The 25,942-nt window shown below is 40.3% G+C and overlaps 1 protein-coding gene and 1 pseudogene across 1 annotated transcript in view; one reads left to right on the top strand and one right to left on the bottom strand.

The window, feature by feature from the left end:
* GOLGA5 (golgin A5) overlaps positions 1-21,009 on the bottom strand; it is a 29,211-nt gene extending 8,202 nt beyond the window's left edge. The window contains exons 1-8 of the mRNA XM_068991326.1: positions 20,898-21,009; positions 18,239-18,815; positions 12,738-12,965; positions 11,593-11,812; positions 11,014-11,137; positions 9,361-9,564; positions 3,548-3,718; positions 1,060-1,188 (exon numbers count right to left, since the gene is read on the bottom strand). Of these exons, the coding sequence (XP_068847427.1) occupies positions 1,060-1,188; positions 3,548-3,718; positions 9,361-9,564; positions 11,014-11,137; positions 11,593-11,812; positions 12,738-12,965; positions 18,239-18,785 (1,623 nt within the window). The 5' untranslated portion in view covers positions 18,786-18,815; positions 20,898-21,009. The remainder of the gene's footprint in view (positions 1-1,059; positions 1,189-3,547; positions 3,719-9,360; positions 9,565-11,013; positions 11,138-11,592; positions 11,813-12,737; positions 12,966-18,238; positions 18,816-20,897) is intronic.
* Positions 21,010-24,190: 3,181 nt separating this feature from the next.
* On the top strand, positions 24,191-24,941 carry LOC138095381 (pre-mRNA-splicing factor SPF27 pseudogene; annotated as a pseudogene).
* The last annotated feature ends 1,001 nt before the right edge of the window (positions 24,942-25,942 follow it).

The following is a 25,942-nucleotide window of genomic DNA, read 5'->3' as shown; positions in this document are numbered from 1 at the left end:
ACCATCAAGAACATCAAATTCTTGCCTTTTAATATAGACTTAAGTAAATTAAAATGCAATTTCTGGAAGGACCGCTAATCTTATAACTAAATTATCTAAGACAGGCTATGATGTATCCTACAGATTGTTACTCAGTGAATTTTTCTCTTACTACTCAGGAAACAATCACTTTCATAATAAAAACATACACATCTTTAAGAACAGAACCAGTTTCGGAAATGATAAATCCTAATGAAAAAATTCTTAAAAAGAATATAAATAGGCAAAGCTGGAAATGTTATAAGTGATGCACTGAGAAATATACAAACAGCTTTCTCTTTTGTAAAATGAAAAGCATAGTGATTTCATTGTGAAGATGAAATAAGATAATGTATACTAAGTACCTATAATAATAATGTTACTCAGTAAATTGCAAATATTATGAATATTAAATATAGATTCTTATTGTAAAAATGTGGCTATAACATGTTTAGCTCTGCTATTACTGAAACTATCATATAAGTACATTAAAGTAATATAATTTGGCTTGGAGAGCAGACAACTGCTAATTGAATAATGAAATATAATTTTAAGCATGATTTGTAAAAACAGCCTGTGACAAGCATTTTTTTCTCAAACAGAAAGAAGAGTCTATAATGGCACTAATGTTGTATTTCCATTTCTAGTAAATGAAATTTACTGTTGCTTCTAGAAAGTAAAAATGTGGTAAAATAAGAAAATCAACTGATGTCATTAAGTGTTCCAACATACATACTCTGACAAGAAGATACAATAAAATATAGACAGAGCAGTAGAAAGAATTTTGGACTCTGGGACAGGAATCCTGGATTCTGTTCTCTAATTAGCTGAATGATATTAGGCAAATCTCAAAGTCATTCTATGTCTCTAAGTTTCATCTGTTAAAACAAACAAACAATGAGGAGGGTGGGTTAGTAATAAGGTCGGAGGGACCTCTGAGCTCAGGCTCTAAGAATTTCAGTAAGCCGCTTTACTAGAAATCACCTCCTATGACTGCTGGTGAACAGTCTTCCTTGGGAATCCTCAATCAAGAATCCGTACCTGCTTCTGTCGGTCCAATTCTGCCTCTAGTTCTTGTTTAGCTGCTCTCTGCCCGGCTATTTGGTCTTGCAGATCCTGTAATTGTTCTCTTGCTGATTCTGCTTCACTCACCTGCTGAGCCTCCATATCCTAAAAAGATGAACCTTACATGTGAAAGCAATAATGAACTGTTTGGCTCAATATTTACTGAGTGGTCATTATGTGCCGTAAACGGGGCTCAGCAGGCCCTGGAGGGATAAAGATGAATGAGACAGACACAGCCTAGAAGGAGCACATAAACTGACCCTTCATTATGTAACACGGCAAACGGTGGGAGAAATGAACAGGACGCTGCGGCAGAAACCGTTCAGTTTAATGCGCATGAGCAGACTGCGGCTCACTGGGAGATTTCCCTCTGTTCAAAAGCTAACAAGTTCAAGAGAAATAGAAATATAACATCAAGAAGGACTTCAGTGCCTTAGTCCCCTAAAACTGTAGATTATAATTAGTTTTTGTATATGTGTGGGTATCAGAAATCAACTCACAGTAAAAATATAACTTTTTCCCTCATATCATGAGATTAGCATATTACTTTCTTTTTTTTCTTTTAGCTCTATTACTATTCTCTGTTTTCACATCTTCCCATATTTCTCTTTCTAACTTCTTCCTTTGGTGTCACTATTCTCACTTCTTCAAATTACAAAACCACCTTCTAGACTGTCTGCAAAATCCACCAGCGGCAAAGAACCCTGCTTTAGGTTTCTGTATTTTCCCTCTATGGGGTAAGCCTAAGTCCATTCATATAGTACTACATGAGACAAAAACTGGCTTCTCAATTTTGCTTTTTATCTTTTGGTTACACTGTGAATATATGCTCATCTCCACAAACTCTGCACTTCACATATCATTTGGAAATAACTGATAGATCAATGATACTCCCAGATAATCAAGGTAAAATACTCTTTCACACAACTGTGTGGACGTAGCAGGAAACAGCAGTAAGTTAAGTTATTTTTCCTTACCATTTTTGGGGTTAGTAGAAAGTAGACTAATTTTTGTTATCAATTTGACTAAATCAGACGAATTCTTAAGAGGTGGGCAGTGTGGTTAAGGGTACAGAGTCTGGCATGAGACAGACCAGGGTTCTAATCCTGGCTCTGCCACCTTACGAGTCACAGCAAGCTACTTTCCTTCTCCACACCTAGATTTCTTCAGACTGTAGAATGAGAATCCGTCGTCTCCTTCAAGGGGTTAAAAGAAGGAAGAAAGGAAAGGATTTACATCGAGTGCTCAGTGCGGTGCTTGGCACTATAAGTGCTCAGCAAATGACAGCTACTACAATTACCAGCCATTCTTCCATTTTGCCAGACCCAATACTGTGGTCCTTATTATCAGTTTCATAAACTTCTTGAGAAAGGGTAGAGATGTGTCAATGTCATCAGTGATGCTGGGGTAGGGATGAGATATTAAAACAAATCATATTTTCCACCTCACCAAAAAGACATGGAGTATATGGAAAATATACATGAAAATATCCAAAAGTTTAGTGTTTATTCAATTTCAAATTCATGGGACTGAAGTCTTTGGAATTCAAAATTATTTATAGAAAAAAAATCCTACAGTTTAAAAGATAATAAGAAAAAAACTCAGAAATAACAGCAGCTACTATTTACTGAGCCTGTTATGTGTCAGGAACAACGTAAGGCCCTTTACACATAGGTTCCCCATAGAACCTTGTTCTCATCTGCAATTTAGAGGAGAAAACTACGGCTCAGTGAGAGGGGGCAGTGCTGCAACGTAACAGATCTATTAGGTGCCAAAGCCTGGATACAGGATCTGCACCTAGATCGGACAGCCAAGCTTATACCCTAGGCAAGCCAGCCCATTCTTATCACTTCCACACTTTTCACTGTTGTTCATGTACATCCTAAAAAAATCAATAATTTCCTAAGTTGATGAGAAGGCTCATTATCCCATACTTTTTCTTTCTCATCCTCAGAGGCCCCTCCTATGTCAAAGACCCTTGTTTAAGATAAATAAGTGGCCCAATTTGACCTTTAGATTAAATATATTAATTAGACATAAACAGTGAATTATAAGAAAACTATGAAAGATCGCCCTAAGCCCATCCTAATATTAGAAAGCATCCTTGTTTTAGCAGTGAACCCAAATCTACTTTAACTACTAGGATGTTAGATCCATAAAATAAACATTCTGTCTGGTTCCCTGTGTAACTCTAAGCCTAGAAGATGCATGGCACACGGCAAATACTCGGTATTTGTTGAATGAATGAGTCAGGTGACCTACGTTTCTTATTCCTGTAACTGTAAGTCGACCAATGGACAAGAAGCCTGCTGCTTTAGATTCACTTCTAGCAGGTAACTAATATCCCCACAGTTTCACACATTACTAATACCGTTCCCCCCAGATACAGAAGCTGTCACCTCTCAAACTACTAATACCTGGGGGTAAACAGCTGTCTGTGAAGCTGCACTGTGATGATTCTTACCTGTAACTCGGATCTCAGCTGATGTATCTGACCCATCAATTTCTGTATTTCCTCCCTCTGTGTCTCCTTCTCGTGCCGAAGTTCCTCTAGCTCCACGCTGTTAGCAGTACTGCTATCTAGGCCTTCAAAACCAGATCCTTCCTTTAAGCTGTTAATCAGTTTTTCTTTAGACTGTCATAAAAAAAAAAAAAAAAGAATAAATAAGCAAAGCAGAGATTAGCTTCTACACTGAATATCATCTACCACACTCCAATTAAACCACGATGGGAATATTTCAATTATATTCTCCATCAGAAAAAGTCCACAGAATGTTAAATCCATAGGGATAAAAATGAAACAGAGCCTTGCTGTGTAGTGTTCTTGGACTGTAGTCGCCAGGACCACGTCAGTGTTGAAAACTTATTAACAAGAGTATTCTCAAACTTTCTCTTCATTCTTTCTTATGCTTTTTTCCCTCCCATTATATTCCACTCAACAAATATTCATGGAGCATCTACAGTGGGTTTCGCACTATATGCCGGGAGCCAGTGTGAGGAATCCCGCCCGTGACAAGGTCATGAGGAAGGAAGCTGACATACGCAAGGCGTGCTCAGACTTCAGGGACCCCTCTGGAAATTCCTAAGCATGTACCCCAACAAAAATCTGCCGGCTTTTGTGCTCTGCTTTTCTGCTTTTCTGGTATTCTCTGGGAAAAAGTCAATTCAGGGTTTTAGTCTTCTGCATTTGAAAGGGATGTTTCAGTTAAACCCCTCTGATAGCTCTCTAGCCTGCCTAACAGGTTCCCCAGACCTCTTACAGCTTGTGAATTGCTTACAGCCCCCCAACCGCGGGAGGCACAAAGCTTAAAAGCATCTTAAAGATACAGAGCCTTTTCTAAAGAGTTAAAAATTATATTGGTAGAGGGTTTTCACTGTTGACTCAAGGATTGCTGCCAGACCTCCTTATTCTTTATCTTTTAGGCACCTGGAAGGATGTTAATGTAAGCAGGATGTAGAAAAAGATACATAGTAGTTTTGATGTTAGCAACACTAGACTTTTGAGTTAATTGCTTCTCTTCTGCTGTAAATCACTGTACTCCCTCTACTTGTTATAAGTTGCTGTATCCTTGCTGTGTAAGAATGTAACTTTATTTAGTGCTTTCTGAGAGTGGCACCAGACCTTGGGAAAATCAACACAAATAAGTCTTGTGGTTGACAAACCCTTATCAGAAAAAAGGCTGTAAAATGTTAAATTGGCCCTTTTGGTTGGAAGATGATGTAAATTACCTAAGACTTGTGTATACAATTAGGTATGCAGAGAGAAAAGCCTGGTTTTGATAAGAGTCTGGACTGCTAACGCTGCATAACTTTGTGTTACCCATTGATCTCCATGTTTTATCAAAAGTATAAAAGGCCTTCTGAACAATAAAGGACGGGACCAGATTCTCGGACCAGATTCTCGGACCAGATTCTCAGACCAGTTTCTCGGACTAGTCTCGGCCTGGTTTCTCGGAAATCTGGCTCCCCCCGTGTCTCTCTCTCTCTCATTTTCTCTCCCTTTTCTTCCCTCTGCTCTTTACTTTAATTTCAGGCTGAATTTCCATCTGGGGCGCGGAGGCTCTCCAGGTCTACTTATTTGCCCTGGTTATTAAGATCCGCGAGAAAGGGAGCTTAAGGCGAGGCACCCTTAGATATTCAAGCGGGCACCGGTGGCCCAACGTAGATGGTGCAAATTCCTTGTCTGGAATTTTATTGGTCTTCCGCGTAAACCAAGCTATTCAGCCCTCTTTCTCCACTTAATCTTCCTACTGCACTACAGTTTCTTAATCTAATCTTATATTAATAAATAAACAAGTCTTTCCACGCCAACGCCGTCCACCCTTCGAATTCCCTGGATCCACCGGGGCTGGACCCCGGCAACTATGCTAAGTGTTCTGTGTGATAAAAATAATGTCTCTCACTCCAGATAGTACCCTTTGCCTTAACAATAAAAGAGAAGTGGCAAATATCCAACAGAAGGCAGTAAACACAAGCTGCGAGAAGGCTGGATGGAGGAAGATTACTTGCGGAGTTCTGAGCAGGACAAACCACTTCTGGGGAAGAGAAGAGTTTACTCAAAAGACAGCTCTTCTACTGGTCCTGGAAAAAGGCTAAGATTTTAAAAGGTGTACAGAAAACAGAGGACAAAGCATAAAAACCCCAAAGCATGAGAGCCTGAAAGTATTCTGAGATGTGGTCAGATAGCATGTTAGGACCAATTTTGGGGGGCCTTCAGATCACAGGCTAAAACGTTTGAATTTTATTTGGCAGTCTAAAACCAACTGCCAGGAAGTGGATAAGGAAGTGCTATGACCGGAGATGCGTTTGAGGAGGGTACAACCTGGGAGTGGTTTAAGGCAGCAGTTCACAAACTATGGTTGATGGGCCAGGTCTGGCCTGTGACCTTTTTTGTACAGCCCACTAAGCTAAGGATGGTTTTTACATTTTCAAAGGATTATAAAAAAGTAAAGACAAAGAACATGTGACAGAAACCAGATTCAGCCTTCAAAATCTACAATATGTACTATTTCACCCTTTACAGAAAAAGTTTGTTGATCCCTAGTATAAGGATGAGTTGGAAGAAGAGACTTGAGGTGGGAAGACTAGTTGAAAAAGTGCTGTAATCTAAGGCCAGTAACAGCAAGGACCATTGGTTCCTTCACCTTTAATATTAACTCTCTTCCATCAAAAATAGTTTCTCCTTTTTATGTGGTAGAATTACAGGTGATGTCTGCAAGCTTTTCTGCATTTTTCAAATTTTTTATAACAAACAGGATTAGATCTGTATCTCCATACCTCCATGTGGCTAATAAGCAGACCTCTTTACTGAGCTTCAGACCTGCATTTCTGATGGCCTTCTTGATACTGTCATCTCAATGCCACATCAGCTTTGCAAACTCACCGTAATTTATCATACTCTTCAACCCTAACCTGCTGTTTTTCCTGTTTTCCCTTTGGCAGTACAGGGGAACACTCAAACCAGAAACCTGGAATCATCCTAGATACCATCCGAGATGTCAACTCTCCCATCACCTCTTCACGGCTGCCACAGTTCTTACACCCAAATCTGATCATGCTGCTCAAATTCTCTAACACCTCTCACCCCCTACCATCACCTACAGGATAAAATCAAAACTTCTCTGCTTGGTAGGCAAGGGTTCCCACAATCTGACATCGGCTGTCTTTGAGTCTTCCCTCCTGTCTCTTGATCTCTAATGCTTGTTGCTCTAGCAACAGAGAACTAGGTGTAGCCCCTTAAACATACTATGTTCCCTTGGGCCCCCTTTACTCTGGCGTAGGCTGTTCTATCTGAAATCTCTGCTCGATCACGAGTCCCCCTACTCGTCCTTCAAGTTTCTCTTCATACAGATCTCCAGTGATCCCTGACATCTCCAGGCAGTTGTTAAGGGCTTCTTCCTTCAAGCTCCCACAGTGCTGCATCAATAATTTCATTATATCAACTGCCTCAGTGTCGTCTCACTAAATCAAATGCTCCCTTAAGAAAGAGGACACATCTTTTGAGCTCAGTATCCTCAGCACCTATCATAGTGCAAGTGAACAGTTAAGTGCTCAATTAAGAACCCTTTAAATAAATTAACAAATTACATTTATGAAAAGCAGAGATATTACTTTGCCAACAAAGGTCCGTCTAGTCAAGGCTATGGTTTTTCCAGTGGTCATGTATGGATGTGAGAGTTGCACTGTGAAGAAAGCTGAGCGCTGAAGAATTGATGCCTTTGAACTGTGGTGTTGGAGAAGACTCTTGAGAGTCCCTTGGACTGCAAGGAGATCCAACTAGTCCATCCTAAAGGAGATCAGTCCTGGGTGTTCATTGGAAGGACTGATACTGAAGCTGAAGCTCCAATACTTTGGCCACCTCATGTGAAGAGTTGACTCATTGGAAAAAGACTCTGATGCTGGGAAGGATTGGGGGCAGGAGGAGAAGGGGACGACAGAGGATGAGATGGCTGGATGGCATCACCAGTTCGATGGACATGAGTTTTAAGTGAACTCCAGGAGTTGGTGATGGACAGGGAGGCCTGGCGTGCTGCGATTCATGGGGTCGCAGAGTCGGACACAACTGAGCGACTGAACTGAACACAGATAATTATATATAGAAGAGTTTGAAGGAGACAGATATGATATTTCATAGAGGTAGAAAAAAAAAGCTGTTCCCAGCCAATAGCAAGCAGGGGCTAAAGTCAAAACGACACTATGGTTTCAAGCTTCACTTTCTAGGAAGACAGCAATATTATTTACCAAAACAGGAGAATGAGGGGAAAGCTGATTTGGGGTTTGCAATACCATATCCCAAGTAGAGAAGCACAGCAGGCATTTAGAAACCAGGTAGGAAGTTAGAGTTGGAGCCATGCTGAAGTCACATCAAGTGATAGAAGCAAGAGTATACGACAAAGCAACATTAGGAAGAATAACAGCAAAGTAAGAAAGAATAGCCAAAGAGGACAGAAGAAGAGCACCCAAGAGAAACAGCAGTAAAGAGAAGACAGAGCCGAGGCCGTACAAGTAAAATTACAAGGCGACTTTCAAGATGATAGGAGGGTTCACAGGGTCAACACATTCTACCAAAATCAAAGTGGATGGAAACTAATAGGAGGACAGAAAATATTTAGGTCATTAAAGACTTTGAGAAGACAATTTCAGAAATGTAGTGGGGACAGAAATTACATGAAGGAGTTAAAGTTAATAGTTCTAAAATGGAGGAGAGAGAACACTAATCCCGTCACCCAGTCGTGTCCAACTCTCTGTGACCCCATGGGCTATACAAATACAGTCCATGGAATTCTCCAGGCCAGAATACTGGAATGGGCAGCTGTTCCCTTCTCCAGGGGATCTTCCCAACCCAGGGACTGAATCCAGGCCTCCCACATTGCAGACAGATTCTATACCAGCTGAGCCACCACGGAAGCCCAAGAATACTGGAGTGGGGAGCCTATCCCTTCTCCAGTGGATCATCCCAACCCAGGAATTGAACCGGGGTCTCCTGCAATGTAGGTGGATGCTTTACCAGTTGAGCCAATAGGGAAGCCCTAATTCTGACAAGTTTGGCATTAAAAGGAAGGAGGACAGAGAAATGGACCAAAGTGATCAAAAGGGCCAAAAGTGATGTTTCTTCCACCATAGGTAGTAACGAGGGTTTCAGGATCTGGTCTTTGTTCTTCCACTAAGTAACCACATGCTCTTGACCAAGCTGAGCCAGAAGAAGGCAGCAGAGACAAAGACACAGAGGAAGACACAGGACAGACTTAATGGAGAATGGGCTTAAATGAGGTGGAAGGAATCAACGTACAGGCAGAAAAATTACCCAAGAGGGGTAAAAAATGAAAGGACATGTCTTCCCTCTGATATGAAAGGCAAAGGAAAGAGAAGTTGCAAACTACAGTCGAATTAATTAAAGGGAAGGTGGAAAGGTGGGAGAGGAGATCTGAGAGTGGGAGGAGGCCTAGGCCAATTGCTCTGAAAAATTCAAGAGAATCAACAAGGGAGAATCGAATAACTGTTAAAGACAAACACTGATGTTATCATGGTGATTAAGGTGACAGGTTGAAGACCTGAACTAGGTAGTGGAAGGATGAATATTTTTCTTAAAAGGACAAAAGTGGTGGGAGCAGGAAACATTTCATCTTTTTTATAATATTTCTAAGAAGGACAAGACACCTGAAGTAAGCCAACGCAGCCAAAAGGACCAAAGCACCCCACAGATCTACAAAGCGCTTCAGGGAGCCTCTCCGTCAACTGGCCCGCCTTAACATTCACACATGTGCGTCTCAGGCTCACCTGGAGTATTCGAGTAGCTTTTTGCTTGTAGTCAGCTAATTCTTGCTTAGAGGAGTCCAAGTTGGACTTCAGCACTTTGACTTGCTGCTGTAGCTCATCCACTCTCTTCTTCTCATCTGAGTGTTTTCTTTCTGCCAGCGTAACTGCTTCTGCCAAATTCTGACGTTCCACTTCCATTTTATTAAGGCGTGCAGCAAACTCACTCTGTGGCAAATTTTTATATCATACTTACTATCATTTTGCTTTGAGAGAGTTTACAACCATCCATTTAGATATCTTATGGGATTTATTAGCTCAGCCCATGAAATAGGGAGGTAAAAAAAAATAAAGTTCTTCATTTGTCAGGAAGTGAAGCACTGGAACTCTAAGGCTGTGGTTCCCAAACATGGCAATGCATCAAAATCAGTGAGGAAGTCTGTTAAAAACACAGCCAAAAAAAAAAGAAACAGCCAACCAAGGCCTTCCCTGGGCTCAACTGAATTGAAATTTCCAAGACTGGGCTTAGAAATCTGTTTTTTAATTGGTTACCCAGGTGAATCTGATCACTTGAATACCAGGTCTGATCTGACACTAACTGATCAATGAATAAAGGTCTACAGAAAACTAAAAAGTCTATTAGAAAACAAATGGAAGACACAGGTACACAGCTATATCTTCTCTAATATCATGGCTAACGTTTTTCCTTTATTTCAAACTGTCTACTAAACTAGTCAATGTAATTTTTTTTAGCATAAGAAACTTTAAAAGCACACTCTAAAGAACACAAGGTCTGTCCCTTACTAGCCTAAATTTAGTTCTGAGAATTATTTATATTTTATCCTTATTTTCAAAAGCTGTGTGTGTGTGTGTGTTAGTTGCTCAGTCATGTCCAACTCTTTGTAACCCCATGGACTATAGCCTGCCAGGTTCCTCTGTCCGTGGGATTCTCCAGGCAAAAATACTGGAGTGGGTTGCCATTTCCTTCTCCAGGGGATCTTCCCAACACAGGGATCAAACCTTGGTCTCCTGCATTGCAGGCAAATTCTTTACTGTCTGACTTAGAGCTGAAAAATCACTAAACTAGATGCAAAAATTCACTTAAGAGTATAATTCTAAATAAACATGATGTACAATTTTCTCTTATAATAACAGAATCAGATTAACTTGGAATCAGAAAAAGCTTAAATAAAAAGAATAAATGAGATGCCTCAAATTAGCTTTTAATCAAATACTGGTAATGCTTGTTGCACAATCAAATTAAATGAAAAGATGTATGCATCTAATGAACACAAAGTGTTTTAAATTTTCAACATATAAAAGTAAATACATTTAGCAAGGATCAAGATAAATATTCAAATACTTAGTTTTTGTCACAGAAACAAAATTTTCTGAAATACACTGTAGAATTTTATTACAGTACATGTGCTATGAATGGTATAAAGTGATTCCTCCTTCAAATAATAAAATAGCCGTGGGACTTCCCTGGTGGTCCATCGGCTAAGACTCTCCACTCCCAATACAGGGGGCCCAGGTTCGATCCCCAGTCATGGAACTAGATCCCACACGCCACATCTAAAGGTCTCACATGTCACAACTCAGACCCAGTGCAGCCAAATAAATAAGTAAATAAAAATATTAAAAAAGAAAACAGAGCCCCGCTGTCCCCATTCTAACCTGCATCTGTTTGTAGCTCTCCTGTTCTCTCTTCAGAGTGGCATCCGCTTCATGCAGTCTCTCCTGAAGAGTTTGCAAAGCTTGATTCTGCAGGCTACTACCCTCACTGTGATCCTGTATTATTCTAAAGGAAAATACATCACTTGAAATAACTTATTTCCACAGTATACAAGCGAAAAGGCAGAATAATTTTTAGAGCATCAGCAAATTAGCACACACACAAAGATGGTTTTGACTAAAACATTCTTTGAGAAGTCTTTTTCCCCTTTAATGGACTGTAATCTATATTTTTAGGCATCCAAATACAAGCACATGCCACATGTTATTGTATGTCAAAAGATTAATGACACTGCTCCTCAAATATTTTAAAATTCAGAATTTGCTAACAGTGCATCTCAAGATTCAAATACCATTTTTAATCACACACATTCCAGCATTAACCAAAAGCTACATTTTCCCCTCTTGCAAATTTCCAAAGTGAAAATTTCACAAGATGGTATGGTATGACTACCATGTTTATCATTATGTCCACTGATAAATATTCCAGCTCATTTTTTCATTATTAATAGAATTAGCTACCGTGATTTTTCACTCTGTAACGCTTCCAGTGCTTCTGTGCGAGTATTCAGCAGCTGGTCAGCTTCCTGGAGTCTCACTTTCAATACAGCCAGCTGGGAATCCTTTGCAGCCACCGCTTCAGTCAGGTCATCGACTTGGGCTCGAAGTTCTCGAGTTATTCGATCAGTCTTTGAATGGTCAACATTCCACTTCTCGACTCTTGCTCTTGCTCTGTTTAATTCTATTTAAAAAACAAACAAACAAAGAAATGAAAAGAAAGAAGCAAATGTCTCCATATAAGTAAACATGTCTTTCTCAGACACACACAGATTTTCCTTTAAATCCCTTTAGTACCTATTGCCAAAATTAGGAGCTTACAAATATATTTGAATTTTTTGCTCCAAGAGGGATCTCCATTTTTCAAGGCCAATACTCATATCTTATATTATAGTTAGTTGGTTGGAAAGGGACATGAAGTTAGCTGCTTTTTTACAAATGTGTTTTTCGTCAAGCATTTGGAAGCCAAACAGTAGACAGTAGAGAGCTCACAAGACTAAAACAGTCAGTGGGTTTTTGGAGTTCTGCTATAGATATGAAAGAATGCAAATCCAAATCAAGGGTGGACAATGTATATCCCAATAGGATCAAAAGAAACAAAAAATCTGTAGATAGACACTGGAAAGGAATCTGTTTCTTTCCATTACTGTGGCAAAAAAAAAAAAAAAAAGTGCTTTGAATCTAGAAAACTGGTGGTACAGAAAGAGCAATGCAATATATATCTCCATACCCTATGCACCATCTGTAATTGTAAGCCTGAGAGCAAAAAAATCACTTTGTTTTAAATACAGAAGCAAACTGTACAGGGTCTCTGGGAAATATTTCTACGCCTAAATTAGTCTGGGAAAGAGTGAAGCTTCTGAAGTCAGTTTAACAAGTCTTAATACATCTTCCTATTCACGGTTTCTAAAGGATGACCAAATAAACCAGTGTTCTGATTCAGGTGAATAACATGTAGCACTTCCAAATCTGAGCTCTCTATTTCCATGAAAATACTATTCTACAAGTCTCATCCAGGATATTTCTAACCGTTTGAATGCAATCAAGTGTTTAGTATATTTTTTGAAATGCTACATTCCTAACCCAGGATAATTTAGAGAAGTCTCTACCTTCTTGAGTTTCCTTGGACCTTTGAAGTAATGAGGCCATTTCTTGATTTAAATTCTGAACTTCATTCCTCAACAACTGGTTCTCCAGGCGAAGGTTAGACAGTTCATGCGATTTGCCATCATCATTAGGCACTGGGTTGGGATCAGTACAGGCAGCATTTGATAATACATTTTCCTTTGAAGAATCTTCGTGGGCCTCATGGCCAGAATCTGAATCATGAGAGGCTGCTGTAAGAAAGCAAATACATCTTTGTAACATTGGAACACTCCTTACATATGCATTCATAGCTTACTGTGGTAGAACATCTTCTGGTTCAAGTTAACTGCTACACTAAAACACCATAAAAAAATCAGCTTAAATTCTTAAGAGACTTCCCTGTGATGAAATTTCATTCTCACACATAGAGTCTCTAGATTTCTAAGGCCCCTCAATGGATACAATGAATGAATAGTGATAAAGAACTGATAGAAGAATACAGTTCTGGGAAAGGGAAAAGCAGAGATAATTTATGTACTGGGGTTTACGTAAAAACGGTTTTGGTCTCCTTTTTGTCTATGAATCATTTTTGAAAACAAGGATGAAGTTTCAACACTGAAAAATAATGGAAAGGAATACAAGCAGAGCTGTGGGTTTCAAGGCAGTGAGTAATAACAGCTCAGGACAAACTGTTACACACCAAACTGGAATCTACATGGCCTTACCCAAAGATATACTTGTCAATTCAGATACTCATTGTTTTGGATTTATCTTGTTTCTAATTTGTTACTAAATATGATGCAAATACACTTTTCACTTGCTCCCCCAAAATTAAGAATGTGCTAAAAAAATGAACCGTATCTAAATGAAAAATTTTCTCAACATCTTTAGTGATCAGGGACATGCAAATTAAAACCACAACAAGAACCAATACACACCTGCTAGAAGGCTAAAATTAAGACAACACAAAATGCTGGTGAAGATACGGACCAACTGGAACTCACAGACTGACTGTTGACAGCAGTATAAGCGACAGGCTGGGGAAAACGGGAAGTTTCCCCAGCTTCTTATTAAATTAAACATGTGCCTACCACCTGACCCAGTAACTCCACTCCTGAGTATTTATTGAAGAGAAATAAAAACATTTTCCCACAAAGAGAAGGACAAAAGTATTCACAGCCACCTTTATTCACAAAAACCAAAAACTGGAAACTACTGCAATGTCCAAAAAAGAGTGGATGAACTGTGGTGTATCCATACTACAGTAAAATGCCACACAATTAAAAAAAATTTAATATACTCAATAACATGAGTGACTCTCACTAACACGTTTAATAAAAGAAGTCAGGTAAGAAAGTATTCACACTGTATGATCTCACTTTTTGCTGGCAAACATACAAAGTTTCAGAACAGGCAAAAAGTAATCTAAGGTAAAAGAAATGGTAACAGTGGGTGCTTGAGGGACGGGTGGGGAGATTAACTAGAAAAGGACATGAGGCACTCTCTGTAGCAAAGGAAATGTTCTTAATCACAATAAAGGTGTGAGTCCCATAGGTATAGCTATTTGAATTAATACAATTAAGATTTGCACATTCCAGTATATGTAAAAATGATGAGACAGAGGAAACTTGAATACTGACTAGGTATTAGAGGATACTAAGGAATTATTGGGGCTTCCTGGTAGCTAAGATGATAAAGAATCCACCTGTAATGCAGGAGACCCGGGTTCTATCCCTGGGTCAGGAAGATCCCCTAGAGAAGAGAACGGCAACCCACTCCAGTATTCTTGCCTGGAGTATTTCATGGACAGAGGAGCCTGGTGGGCTACAGTTCATGAGGTTACAAAGAGTCAGACATGACTGAACAACTAACACACATACAAGGAATTATTACATTTTTATGGTGATAATGGTGTGAATGTTTTTAAAATTTATATTTTTAGAGTTAATAAAATATTTATAGAAGAAATGATATGAGATCTGTGATTTACTTCAAAATAATTCTGTGGAGGGTAGAAGTAAAGAAAGACATTGAAAATGAGAGGGTATAAATTAAACCAGAATGACTATAAGCTATTGATTATCATCATGGGATAAACTGTTGTATGGTGGTGGAGGGGAATGATCAATCTCTACTTTGATATACTTGAAATCTCCAAAATAAAGATATTTTTAATGAATAAAAAATGAGAGAGTTTTAAAAGTTACTTTCAATTTTATAAGATTTTAAAAAGATATAACGTATATATCCAAGCCTATAAGATATATCTAAAGCAGTATTTAGAAGGACATTTATAGCCTTAAATATTTATATTAAAAATGAAAAAAAGGAATTAATGAGTTATGCACCCATCATAAGAATTAAACAGCAAAATAAACCTAAAGAAAGCAGAAATTAATAAAGACCAGAAATTAACAAAACAGAAAAGAAACATACTAGAGAGGCTTGACATGATCAAAAACAATTTTCTGAGAGAAACACTATAAACTACATTGTCAATACATTTTTAAATCTACATGATGCTGAAACCCATCAAACTGTACACTTTAAAAATGTGTAATTTATTGTATATCAGTTATACTTCATTAGCACTGTTTAAAAAAATAAGCATTTAGCACAGTGCCAAATATTGGTATTCCTCAGGTAGTATTTGTGATCAAGCTTTGATTTCTGCAAGGTTATTATAAATGATTAGTGTCTGTATTAAAATTTCAGCTGTGACCACATTATTTTCCTAAAATTCAATAAATATAATCCTCCCCAAAGTATATGAAATAGACAAATTCTTAGGAAAAAAAATGTAACTTACCAAAAACATTTAAAAAGAAATGGAAAATCACTTGAATCAATAATTAAATCTTTCACTACGAACAGCCCAGACCCTAATGGTTTCACTAGTGAGTTTCAGCACACATTTACTGAAAGGTAAGTTTGGTATTAGGTTTAAATAAAATAAACCAACTGATCTGTACACCATATCAGTACTAAGGGGAAAGACTGTGATATCGCAATACTTACAGGAAAAACTGCTAAAATTCAACATAAAAACTCAAACTAGAAATACAGAAAGACATCCTTGACCTGATAAAAAGTACCTAAGAAAAACCTAACACAGACTGAAACAGTGAAAGCATTCTTTTTAAGACAAGGAACAAGACACACACAGTTGGTTTTCAAGTACTCACCAATGTAATAAGGCAAGAAAAAGATTTTTTAAAAAGATAAAATGGTTAAGCAGAAAAGTCATTATTCACAGATGATATTATCATGTTGCTGAAAATTTAAATGAATGTACAGAAAAATATGAAGCCTAAGAGGTGTCTAGGTTGCTGCTTATGTGTGCATGCATGTGAGCATATTTACATAAACCGATATGTAGCAACCAACAGAAAGTAAAAAATTTTAAAGCATACTATTTATAAGTGTTTTAAAAAATATAAACTACTCAGGAATAAAACTAACAAAAGTATGCAAGACCTTTATGGAAGAAACAAAACCTTAACCAAAGACATCTAAAAAATAATTATACCACGTTAACAAGTTAGAAGATTCTACATTGTAAAAATGCTGATTCTCACCAAACTATCTATGTAGAAGCAATGGACTCTCAATAAAAAGACCACAGAATTTTTGTGGAACTTGGCAAGTTCTAAGATGCATATGGAAGTACAAAAGCCCCAAGAATAGCCTATATCAAGAACTTCTATTCACTGAGACATAGAAAGAGGAAAAACATATGATAAAACTGGAGGAGAAGAAGAAAGAATTGTCATATACCTTCATATATAAAGAGTATCTATGAAGCAATAAAGACAATGCTTCCACAATATTCTGACTGTATCTCAACTGCTGCATTTACTACACTACATGTAGATTATCTGTGTACAAGTATATCTCATCTAATAAACTATAACCCATTCAATTCTGTACACTGGCTCATTAGGGTCTCAATAAGCATTTATAAAATTAATCAAAAAATAGCTGAGAAGAAATTTAGGACTGCTTGTACTTAAATCTGCCAACAAAGGTCCGTCTAGTCAAGGCTATGGTTTTTCCAGTAGTCATGTATGGATGTGAGAGTTGGACTCTGAAGAAAGCTGAGTGCTGAAGAATTGATGCTTTTGAACTGTGGTGTTGGAGAAGACTCTTGAGAGTCCCTTGGACTGCAAGGAGATCCAGCCAGTCCATCTGAAAGGAGATCAGTCCTGGGTGTTCATTGGAAGGACTGATGCTGAAGCTGAAGCTCCAATACTTTGGCCACCTCATGCGAAGAGTTGACTCATTGGAAAAGACCCTGATGCTGGGAGGGACTGGGGGCAGGAGGAGAAGGGGACGACAGAGGATGAGATGGCTGGATGGCATCACCGACTCAATGGACATGAGTTTGAGTAAACTCCAGGAGCTGGTGATGGACAGGGAGGCCTGGCGTGCTGCGATTTCATGGGGTCGCAAAGAATTGGACATGACTGAGCGACTGAACTGGAACTGTACTTAAATCAACTGCCAGTGCATGTGTCTGTCTTGAAAACCCAAAACCCATCTCTTTACCACTTTTTTGTCTTGAAATACAAGAAACACTTTGTTCACTAAGAGCCAAGACTATGTGGTAGTGGTTTAGCTGCTAAGTTGTATCCAACTCTTGAGACCCCACCACTGCAGACTGCCAGACTCCTCTGACCATAGGATTCTCCAGACAAGAATACTGGACTGGGTTGCCATTTCCTTCTCCAGGGGATCTTCCCGACCCAGGAATCAAACCCAGATTTCCTGCATTGCAGACAGATTCTTTACCAACTGAGCTACAAGGGAAGCCCAAGACTGTGTAAGAGGCTTTAACATTTAAGAACACAAGAAGCTACCATGAATTATCAGCTCTATAAAGAATCCCTGCAAGAACTTATCATGTTCATTGTTGTTTTAAAATGTCTCCTAGGTATACAAATTAGCCAAATCATCATGTAAATATCATTTTTGCAGGTGAGAAGGTGTACATTTTGAGGTAATTTCATAGCAAACGAAACAACTGAAAACCAGAATTCTAAGTTTTTAGTTCACTACTAGGTCAATGCCTTCAACTCTCCAACTTGGATCAAAGTTCAGTTTCTTATGCTTTACTTTCAGGGAAGGCAGGGGGAAAAACACACCAAAAAACTCACAATCCAAAATGTAAGTGAAGTACAGCCTCCTGTCATTTTTATAATACAAATGACAAAGAGAAATGAATTGGAGACATTTCCAAATCCAAAATTATACGTTTTCTTCCAGATTTCAAAATGTTCTCGGTAAAGTTACCCACAGACAACATTTGAAAGTCCCTACTATAACTGTATATTGACTAACAGTGTTCCATGCTCTCTCCCTTATTCATGCCACACATTTCAGAGAGCCTGCCCTTCTACCAACAGGGAGGTAACAAGTGCCTCCCGTCATCCTCCCAGATGATGACAAATGCCGCCAGAACATTTTAGGCTATAACACATCCAGTTTGGTTAATTCTAAAACAAACAGAGGCCTAATTAACTACCGTGGGTTTGGCTCCCAGAAGGATTTTCTTCAATGGCTTTGACGGTGGTTACACTGGTATTCACAGAACTGACGCTGGATGTCTGAGAACTCTGCAAGACAGGGGTTTTGGCCCTTTCTTTTTTGATTTCCACTTTCCCGGTAGGCTCCTTCTGGGAACTATTAAGAAAATCAAACAGCAGCTCATCATCAGGTTCTGACTTTTTTCTTCGAACAAATTGGGATGAAGGCCTAGGAGCAGATGCATTTTCAACAGGATGGGAGGTCTCCCCCAAAGTCCTAGATCCTACTTTTACATTTGCAGTCCCAGCTAAGATGGTGGCTTTTTGATTTCGAATGTTATCAGCTGCTGAGGAAATGTAAGTAGTTTTAGATCCCGTATGGTAAGTCAAGTCCGTATTTTGCTGGTGAAGGTCAGAATAGTCAGTATTTTTGCTATAAATGATGTTGCTGGTGTTCTCTTTTCTACTGAGAGCTGTTGCAGCCCCTTGATCAACTCTGTTTAAAAGATCTTCTGCCTTTCCAGCTAGATCAGCAAACCAGGACATGATGGGAGCAGAATAATCCTGTTGGTGAACCTGTAAAAAGGACGTAAAAGAATCAGTGTGGCAGAACACAGAGGCTAAGACCAGCCTCTGGAGTCAAGACAGTCCCAGGTTGGAAAGCCTAACCGGTTTCTTACTACGTAACTTCGAGCAAACTATTTAACCGAAACACTTCACCTAGAAAATGAGGAAAATAAGTGTACTTATACTACTGGATGGTTTTCAGATGAAACAATACACTAAAAAACATTTTGAAAATGCTGAGCACATAGTAGGCGCTCATTTTAGTAGCTGTTGCTACTACAACTACCACTACTACCACCATTCCTATTTCAACGATGTGTAAATCTTGATGTAAAAAAGCCACTGAATGTCAAATAATATGGCAAAATCCCAGGATAACCAAATAAAAATAATTTTCTGAAGTTTGTTGTAAAGCGCTAAAACTTGAAGAAACTTCTGATTAACACAAAAGCTACTTCAGTGTTAAACTGCAACACTATCATGGATAATTTAGATGTGCATATACACATTTAAAACACACCTCCAACAGTTTGGATTCTCTGTACCTACCATATGCACATTAGGCTAAGTTCCAAATAAAACAAGATGATAGCATAGCCATCCATTTTGATACATATACTTGAGTACTTATCCAGTGCCGCAATGAATCAAAATAATGAAATAACTAGCTTCCATGACATAGGACAGTAGTATATTAAAAAAGTCAACAACCATCTCTTGAATGTGCACACTGTTTCTTTGGCCTGTGGTGCTGGCATTCTTTCACAATTAACTCTTTCGTTCTTGGTCTTCACCCAAATGTCATCTGTTTCAAAACCAGCTCTTTCTTTCCATCTAAATTAGGTTCTATCATTGTCTGTACACACACCATTCTCTTCCCTGACAGCCCTTCATGTTTTATATGTATTTTCCCCCCTCTTGGGAAAGGACAGGAAGAGGGTGGGTAGATAAAGGTCATGTCTTTTGCTCACCAGTGAATTCTCAGCATACTGTAGGCACCATAAACACTGCTGAATAGAATTAATTTTTGTTAGATGCCCTGCAAACATTATCTTTAGCACACATAATTTTCACAACCACATTCTGTGTTAAGTAGCAGTACCCCCCCTTTTTTTTCCATAAAAAAAGGTGGAGGGAAGGTTGAGAAAGATCCCAGAGTTTAGACAGCAGCTCAAACAGGCAAATCTAAGTCAGCCAAACCCACTTTTAACCCCTGCCTTCTCAATCTAGCCTACCAGTATCTGAATAACCTCAAGAAGAAACTCACCCCTAAACCTGTTCCTTACAAAATGGGATGATTACATGATCATGTATTTCACAGAGTTTATGTAAATCAAATGAAAATGGAAGTGACATGCTCCCAAACATATAAAACTCCCTACAAAGTATTTATTATTCCCAAGTAAACACTGGTGGTAATTAGGGGGCAAATTATCTCTCCTGATAAGGCGATCAAAACATACTTAATAATTTCTTCCATCTTGCCTCCCATCTTAAACTTTTAAAGGGCTTTCAAACAAAAGCCTGTGCCTTAGGACTGAGTACCCAATTAAAGGTTAAGACGGACCCTGGGCCTTTCCTCCATGGACAAAAGAAAAACTCTAGCCGACTTCCGAGGGAGAATTCTGAGGTCATTCTGCCCAGTAAATAAACGGCACACACCGAGGGGAAGAAACAGGGCGAGAGGGCGTGGGGCGGGGACGGGTCGGCCGACGGCGGGGGGAGGGCCTGCTCGCCGGCCAGGTGTCAACACGGAGGAACGGAGGCTGGGGGTCAGCTGGTCGGTCCCCTTGAGTCTGTTGTCGGGATCTTGGGTAGGCGAGTCCAGACCCCCAACTTTGCTTCCCACCCACTTCGTTGAGCCTCCGGAGGGGGAAGACGGGCCAAACTAGGCTGAGGTCGCGGAGGCAGGAAAGGGGAGGGCACCAAGCCACGTCCGTGGAGATCCAGGGGGGCTCCCTGCCCTCTTCTTGCGCCCCTAGCAGGGCGGCGAGACCAGGATCTCTGCTAAGGGGCTGCCGCCCCCGCCTCTAAGGCCGTTAACGCCCCAAAGGGACCCATCGGGCCGTAGGGCCCCCGCGGCCGCCTCACCTGAGGGCTCTGCAGCGGCTGCACCGCAGCCAGATCACCCTCCCGGGCCGCCCTTCCTCAGCAGCAGGCCGGGAGAGGGCTCAGGTTGAGTAGACCCGATCCCGGACCTGCCACGGCCCAGCTACTCTTCCGGGAGACGTGGAAGAGCAGTGAGGACCCCAAAACAGAGTGCCTTCCGAGCTGCCTGAGCGGCCAAGAACCTAGAGCAGCCACCTGGAGGCGACTCAGGCGGCAGCGCCGCCAGCTGCGGGGTCCTCGCGCCTGGCCACGCCCTTTCTCCGCCTGTGGCAAGACAGGAAAGGGGCAGGGCTTGCGTGCGTGTGACGTTGCTCGCCTCCCTGGGACCACGGCCCGCACGCGGCCGACACAACATTGGAGGCCACGCCCGCAAGGGGGTGGTCCCCTCTGCGGGCCTCTTAGATGGCGGGGGCGGTCCTTCGCCTTGAAGGAATTAACAGGACCGAGACGCTGATGTCCCTGCTGTCGTTTACTTTTACCGGTCTTCCTCCTCCTGCCTAGATTTACGAAAGACAGTGTTGAGCAGGAGGTGGGAGAAAAGAAAATAAGTTTCAGAGCTTTACCAGAGCTGCAAAGACAAGATGATGAGAAGTGACTGGAGGTGGGAGAAGCGATTTAAATGATGTGGTCAGGGACGGTTTTACTCTGAGGAGGAAACATTTGAGCTGAGACCCAAAAGATAGAAATGGCCAGTAAAGGACTTTTCATACATGTGTATTGTAGTTATCTTATGCAAGCTGTTCACTGAATATTTTAATTAAGTCTAAAATTTTAGTAATTCAACAAATACTCAGCACTTACTTTGTATATAAAGAAAGTAAAAGTGAAATTGCTCAGTCGTACCCGACTCTTTGCCAACCCGTGGACTGTAGCCTATTGGGCTCCTCCGTCCATGGGATTTTCCAGGCAAGAATACTGGAGTGGGTTGCCATTTCCTTCTCTACGGGATATTCCCGACCCAGGGATCGAACCTTGGTCTCCTGCATTGTTGGCAGACGCTTTACCGTCTGAACCACCAGGCAAGTCACGTTGTATATAGGATCTGGCTAATTTGGCCCTAATTGCAAGTCTATAACATAGTCCAAAAGACCCTAGAGGTTAAATAACTTGTCTAAGATCATGTGCCCCGTATTAAGGAGCCCACATTACTACAAAGCCTGTGCCCTTAGACTCAATGTTAATATTGTCTCCGAATTAAATATTGGGAGTAATTATAGCTCCTTCTTTTCTTCTTGTCAGGATTAGTCCAGTCCAGTAAACAGAAAATTTTCAGCATCAGGAAATAATAATAATAGCTTGTAATAGTAATTGTGCCCTTATTAAGCTTGTTGTTCATTCACTAAGTTGTGTCTGACTCTTTGCAACCCCATGGACTGCAGCATCCCTGGCTCCTCAGTCCCTCTCTGTCTCCTGGAGTTTGCTGAAATTCATATATATTGAGTTGGTGATGCTTTCTACCCATCTCATCCTCTGCCACTGCCTTCTCCATTTGTCTTCAGTCTTTCCAGCATCAGGGTCTTTTCCAGTGAGTTCACACTTTGCATCAAGTGGCCACAGTAGTGGAGCTTCAGCATCAGTCTTTCCAATGAATATTCAGGGTTCATTTCCTTTAGGGCTGACTGGTTTGATCTCCTTGCAGTCCAAGGGACTCTCAAGACTCTTCTCCAGCACCACAGTTTGAAAGCATCAGTTTTCAGTGCTCAGTCTTCTTCATGGTCCAACTCTTACATCTGTACATGAAGACTGACAAAACCATAGTTTGACTGTATGGTTGTCAGCAAAGTACTTGGGTTCAATCCCTGAGTTGTCAAGATCCCCTGGAGAAGGAAATGGCAACCCATTCCAGTATATTTATCTGGGAAATCCCATGGAAAGAGGAGCCTGGCAGGCTACAGTTCATGGGATCTCGAAGAGTTGGACGCAACTTAGCAACTAAACAAAAACGTATTTTTACCTACTCCAGTATTCTTGCTGGGAAAGCCCCATGGACACAGTAATCTAACAGGCTACACACAGTCCATAGGGTTGCAAAGAGCTGGACGTGACTGAGTGACTGAGTATGCACTTGTTAAGTTATTGTGCCCTTATAACACAGTATACTCTGTTAAGCATCAGACATGCTTCACCTCATTTAATTTACACAACTGCCATAAGAAAGGAGTTGTTATTATTCTGTGGTAGGCGACTTCAGCCATGAAATGAAAAGAAGCTTGCTCCTTGGAAATAAAGCTATGACAAACTTAGACAGCATATTAAAAAGCAAAGACATTACTTTACTGACAAAGGTCCGTCTAGTCAAAGCTACCTGATGCAAAGAGCCAGCTCATTGGAGAAGACCCTGATGCTGGAAAGATGGAAGGAATGAGGAGAAGGGGATGACAGAGGATGAGATGGTTAAATGGCAACACCGACTCGATGGACATGAGTTTGAGCAAGCTCCAGGAGTTGGTGATGGACAAGGAAACCTGGAGTGCTGCAGTCCATAGGGTTGCAAAGAGTGGGGGAACATGACTGAGCGAGTGAACTGAACTCAGGTGGCATTGTTGTTCCTAGCTTTTAAGTGAGTGTTAAGGATGTAAAAAATTAAGAAACAAAAGCCTGTTAAGAATGTAAAAAGAGAAACAGAAACCTGAATTAAATAGAGTTGGGAGACCAGAGGGGGAACTCTCCCAAGCCATGACCTAGCACAGCCCAACGACAAATAGAAAGGTCCCTTTTCTGTCCTAACAACAGCTCAGCGAATGAAAAGGTGTTTGTTTACTATAGCCCTCCAACTTTTTTTTCCTTTTCTATAAAAGTATCCTCCTTCCCTTGGGGACTTGCAAGTGGCTCACCATGGTTGTAGACCGCACATTGTAATTCTCTATGGATCCCAAATAAACCCGTCTTTGCTGGAGAAATACCTGGTAGCGTAGTTTCAGGTCAACAAGGATTATACATCATCACCTGTTGCTATGTGGCTGCAATGCATCCTGTAGGAAGAATGTCCTTTCCAGCCTTAGGAATGTCAGGCTTGATCATGTGACTTTCTTTGGCCAATAGAATGTGACTAGAAGTATCTTTCACCACATCCAAGTAGTTGTGTTAGGAGCCATTATGTATTTCTACTGGCACTCTTGATCTTTTTCTTCTCTCATGGGTATGCCCTGTCCCAGATGGAGCTGCTCCCTCAGCCTGGGTTCTGGAAGGAAAGACATGTGAAGCCCAATGAGTCACATGAGCAAAAAAAGAAAACTTTGCTTTTAAAGATTTGAAATGGACTGGAGTATCGAAGTGAACCTGAGCCCGCGCAGACTTAGAAAACTCCAGTGAACTTAAGGATGGCGGGCACTGGTTTGGTGGCCGGGGAGGTTGTGGTGGATGCGCTGCCGTATTTTGATCAGGGTTATGAAGCGCCTGGTGTTCGCGAAGCGGCTGCGGCGTTGGTGGAGGAGGAAACTCGCAGATACCGACCTACGAAGAACTATCTAAGCTACCTGACGGCCCCGGATTATTCTGCTTTTGAGACAGATTCAGACATAATGAGAAATGAATTTGAAAGATTGGCTGCTCGACAACCAATTGAATTGCTCAGTATGAAACGACACGAACTTCCAGCCCCTTCCTCTGGTCAGAAAAATGACATCACTGCATGGCAAGAGTGTGTAAACAATTCTGTGGCGCAGTTAGAGCATCAGGCAGTTCGAATTGAGAATCTGGAACTAATGTCCCAGCATGGATGCAATGCCTGGAAAGTGTATAATGAAAATCTAGTTCATATGATTGAGCACGCACAGAAAGAGCTTCAGAAGTTAAGGAAACATATTCAAGACTTAAACTGGCAACGAAAGAACATGCAACTCACAGCTGAATCTAAATAAAGAGAAATGGAGTCAACCTGGGTATCCCTGGTCAGTAAGAATTATGAGATTGAAAGGACTATTGTACAATTAGAAAATGAGCTCTTTCAAATGAAGCAGCAACACGGAGAGGCAAACAAAAAAAACATACGGCAAGACTTCTGAAATAGACTGGCTCGGTGGGTAGAGACGAAGGTACGCTGGGCTTTCACAGAAGATCAGGCATCTTAACTATGAGGAACATCAGCATCTTTTGGAAACCATCAGTGGTTATATGTTTAGAAACCATAAAATGTGGTAGTTGTATTCTATTTGTACATTTTAGCAAAATAAAAAACTTAAACATGAAAAAAAAAAAAAGATTTGAAATGGTTTCTTATACAGCCTTACCTAATGAAATCTGATGAATACACACCCCATTTAACAGATGGTGACTCTAAGATTCAGAGCGGTTTAGTAATTTTTCTGAAGTCAGGCAGGGAGTTGGTAGTACATCTGGGATTCAAACCTGTATCAGTGTGACTTCAGAAACAATATTGTTAATCATTGAAGGGATAAGGATGATTCAAATGAAATTCAAGTCAGATCACCCATATAAAAAAATTGGCAGTGGGCAGGCTACCCCACTGTTTCAAGAATTCCCACCCATACTTCTTAAGAGTCAGCATATACAGACCTACCAACCAGAAGTCACTGGGACTGGGCTACATTAGCTAGAGAAACAGCACAACCAACAGAAAGAGGTTACGACTTTGCCTTGTACAAGACACATGCAAAAAACACTAACCACAGAAGAAAAGACTGCAATTTGGACTTTGTTAAAATTAATAATTTCTTTCCATCTGAAAAAAGCAAAAGCAACAACAACAAAAAACAAGAAAACATTAACAGAATGAAAGGCAAGTCAAAGATTGGTAGAACATGTTTATAATACATATATCTGACAAAGCATTTCTATTCAGAATATATAAAGCTCTCTGAGAAATTAATAAGAAAGACCAATCAACCCAACCAAAATGGACCAATATCTTAAATAAGTACTTCACAAGAGAAAATATCCAACTGGTCAAAGCACAGGAAAAAGTGGTCAACACTATTTATGAGTCATCAGAGAAATGCAAAATGAAAATCAGAAAGAAATACTGTTCTTTTTTTAGCTGAGCATAGACTTTACAGACATATGTTTTA

The sequence above is a fragment of the Capricornis sumatraensis genome, chromosome 19 (assembly GCF_032405125.1).
Source record: "Capricornis sumatraensis isolate serow.1 chromosome 19, serow.2, whole genome shotgun sequence".
Lineage (NCBI taxonomy): Eukaryota > Metazoa > Chordata > Mammalia > Artiodactyla > Bovidae > Capricornis > Capricornis sumatraensis.
This window is presented reverse-complemented; position numbering and strand designations above follow the sequence as displayed.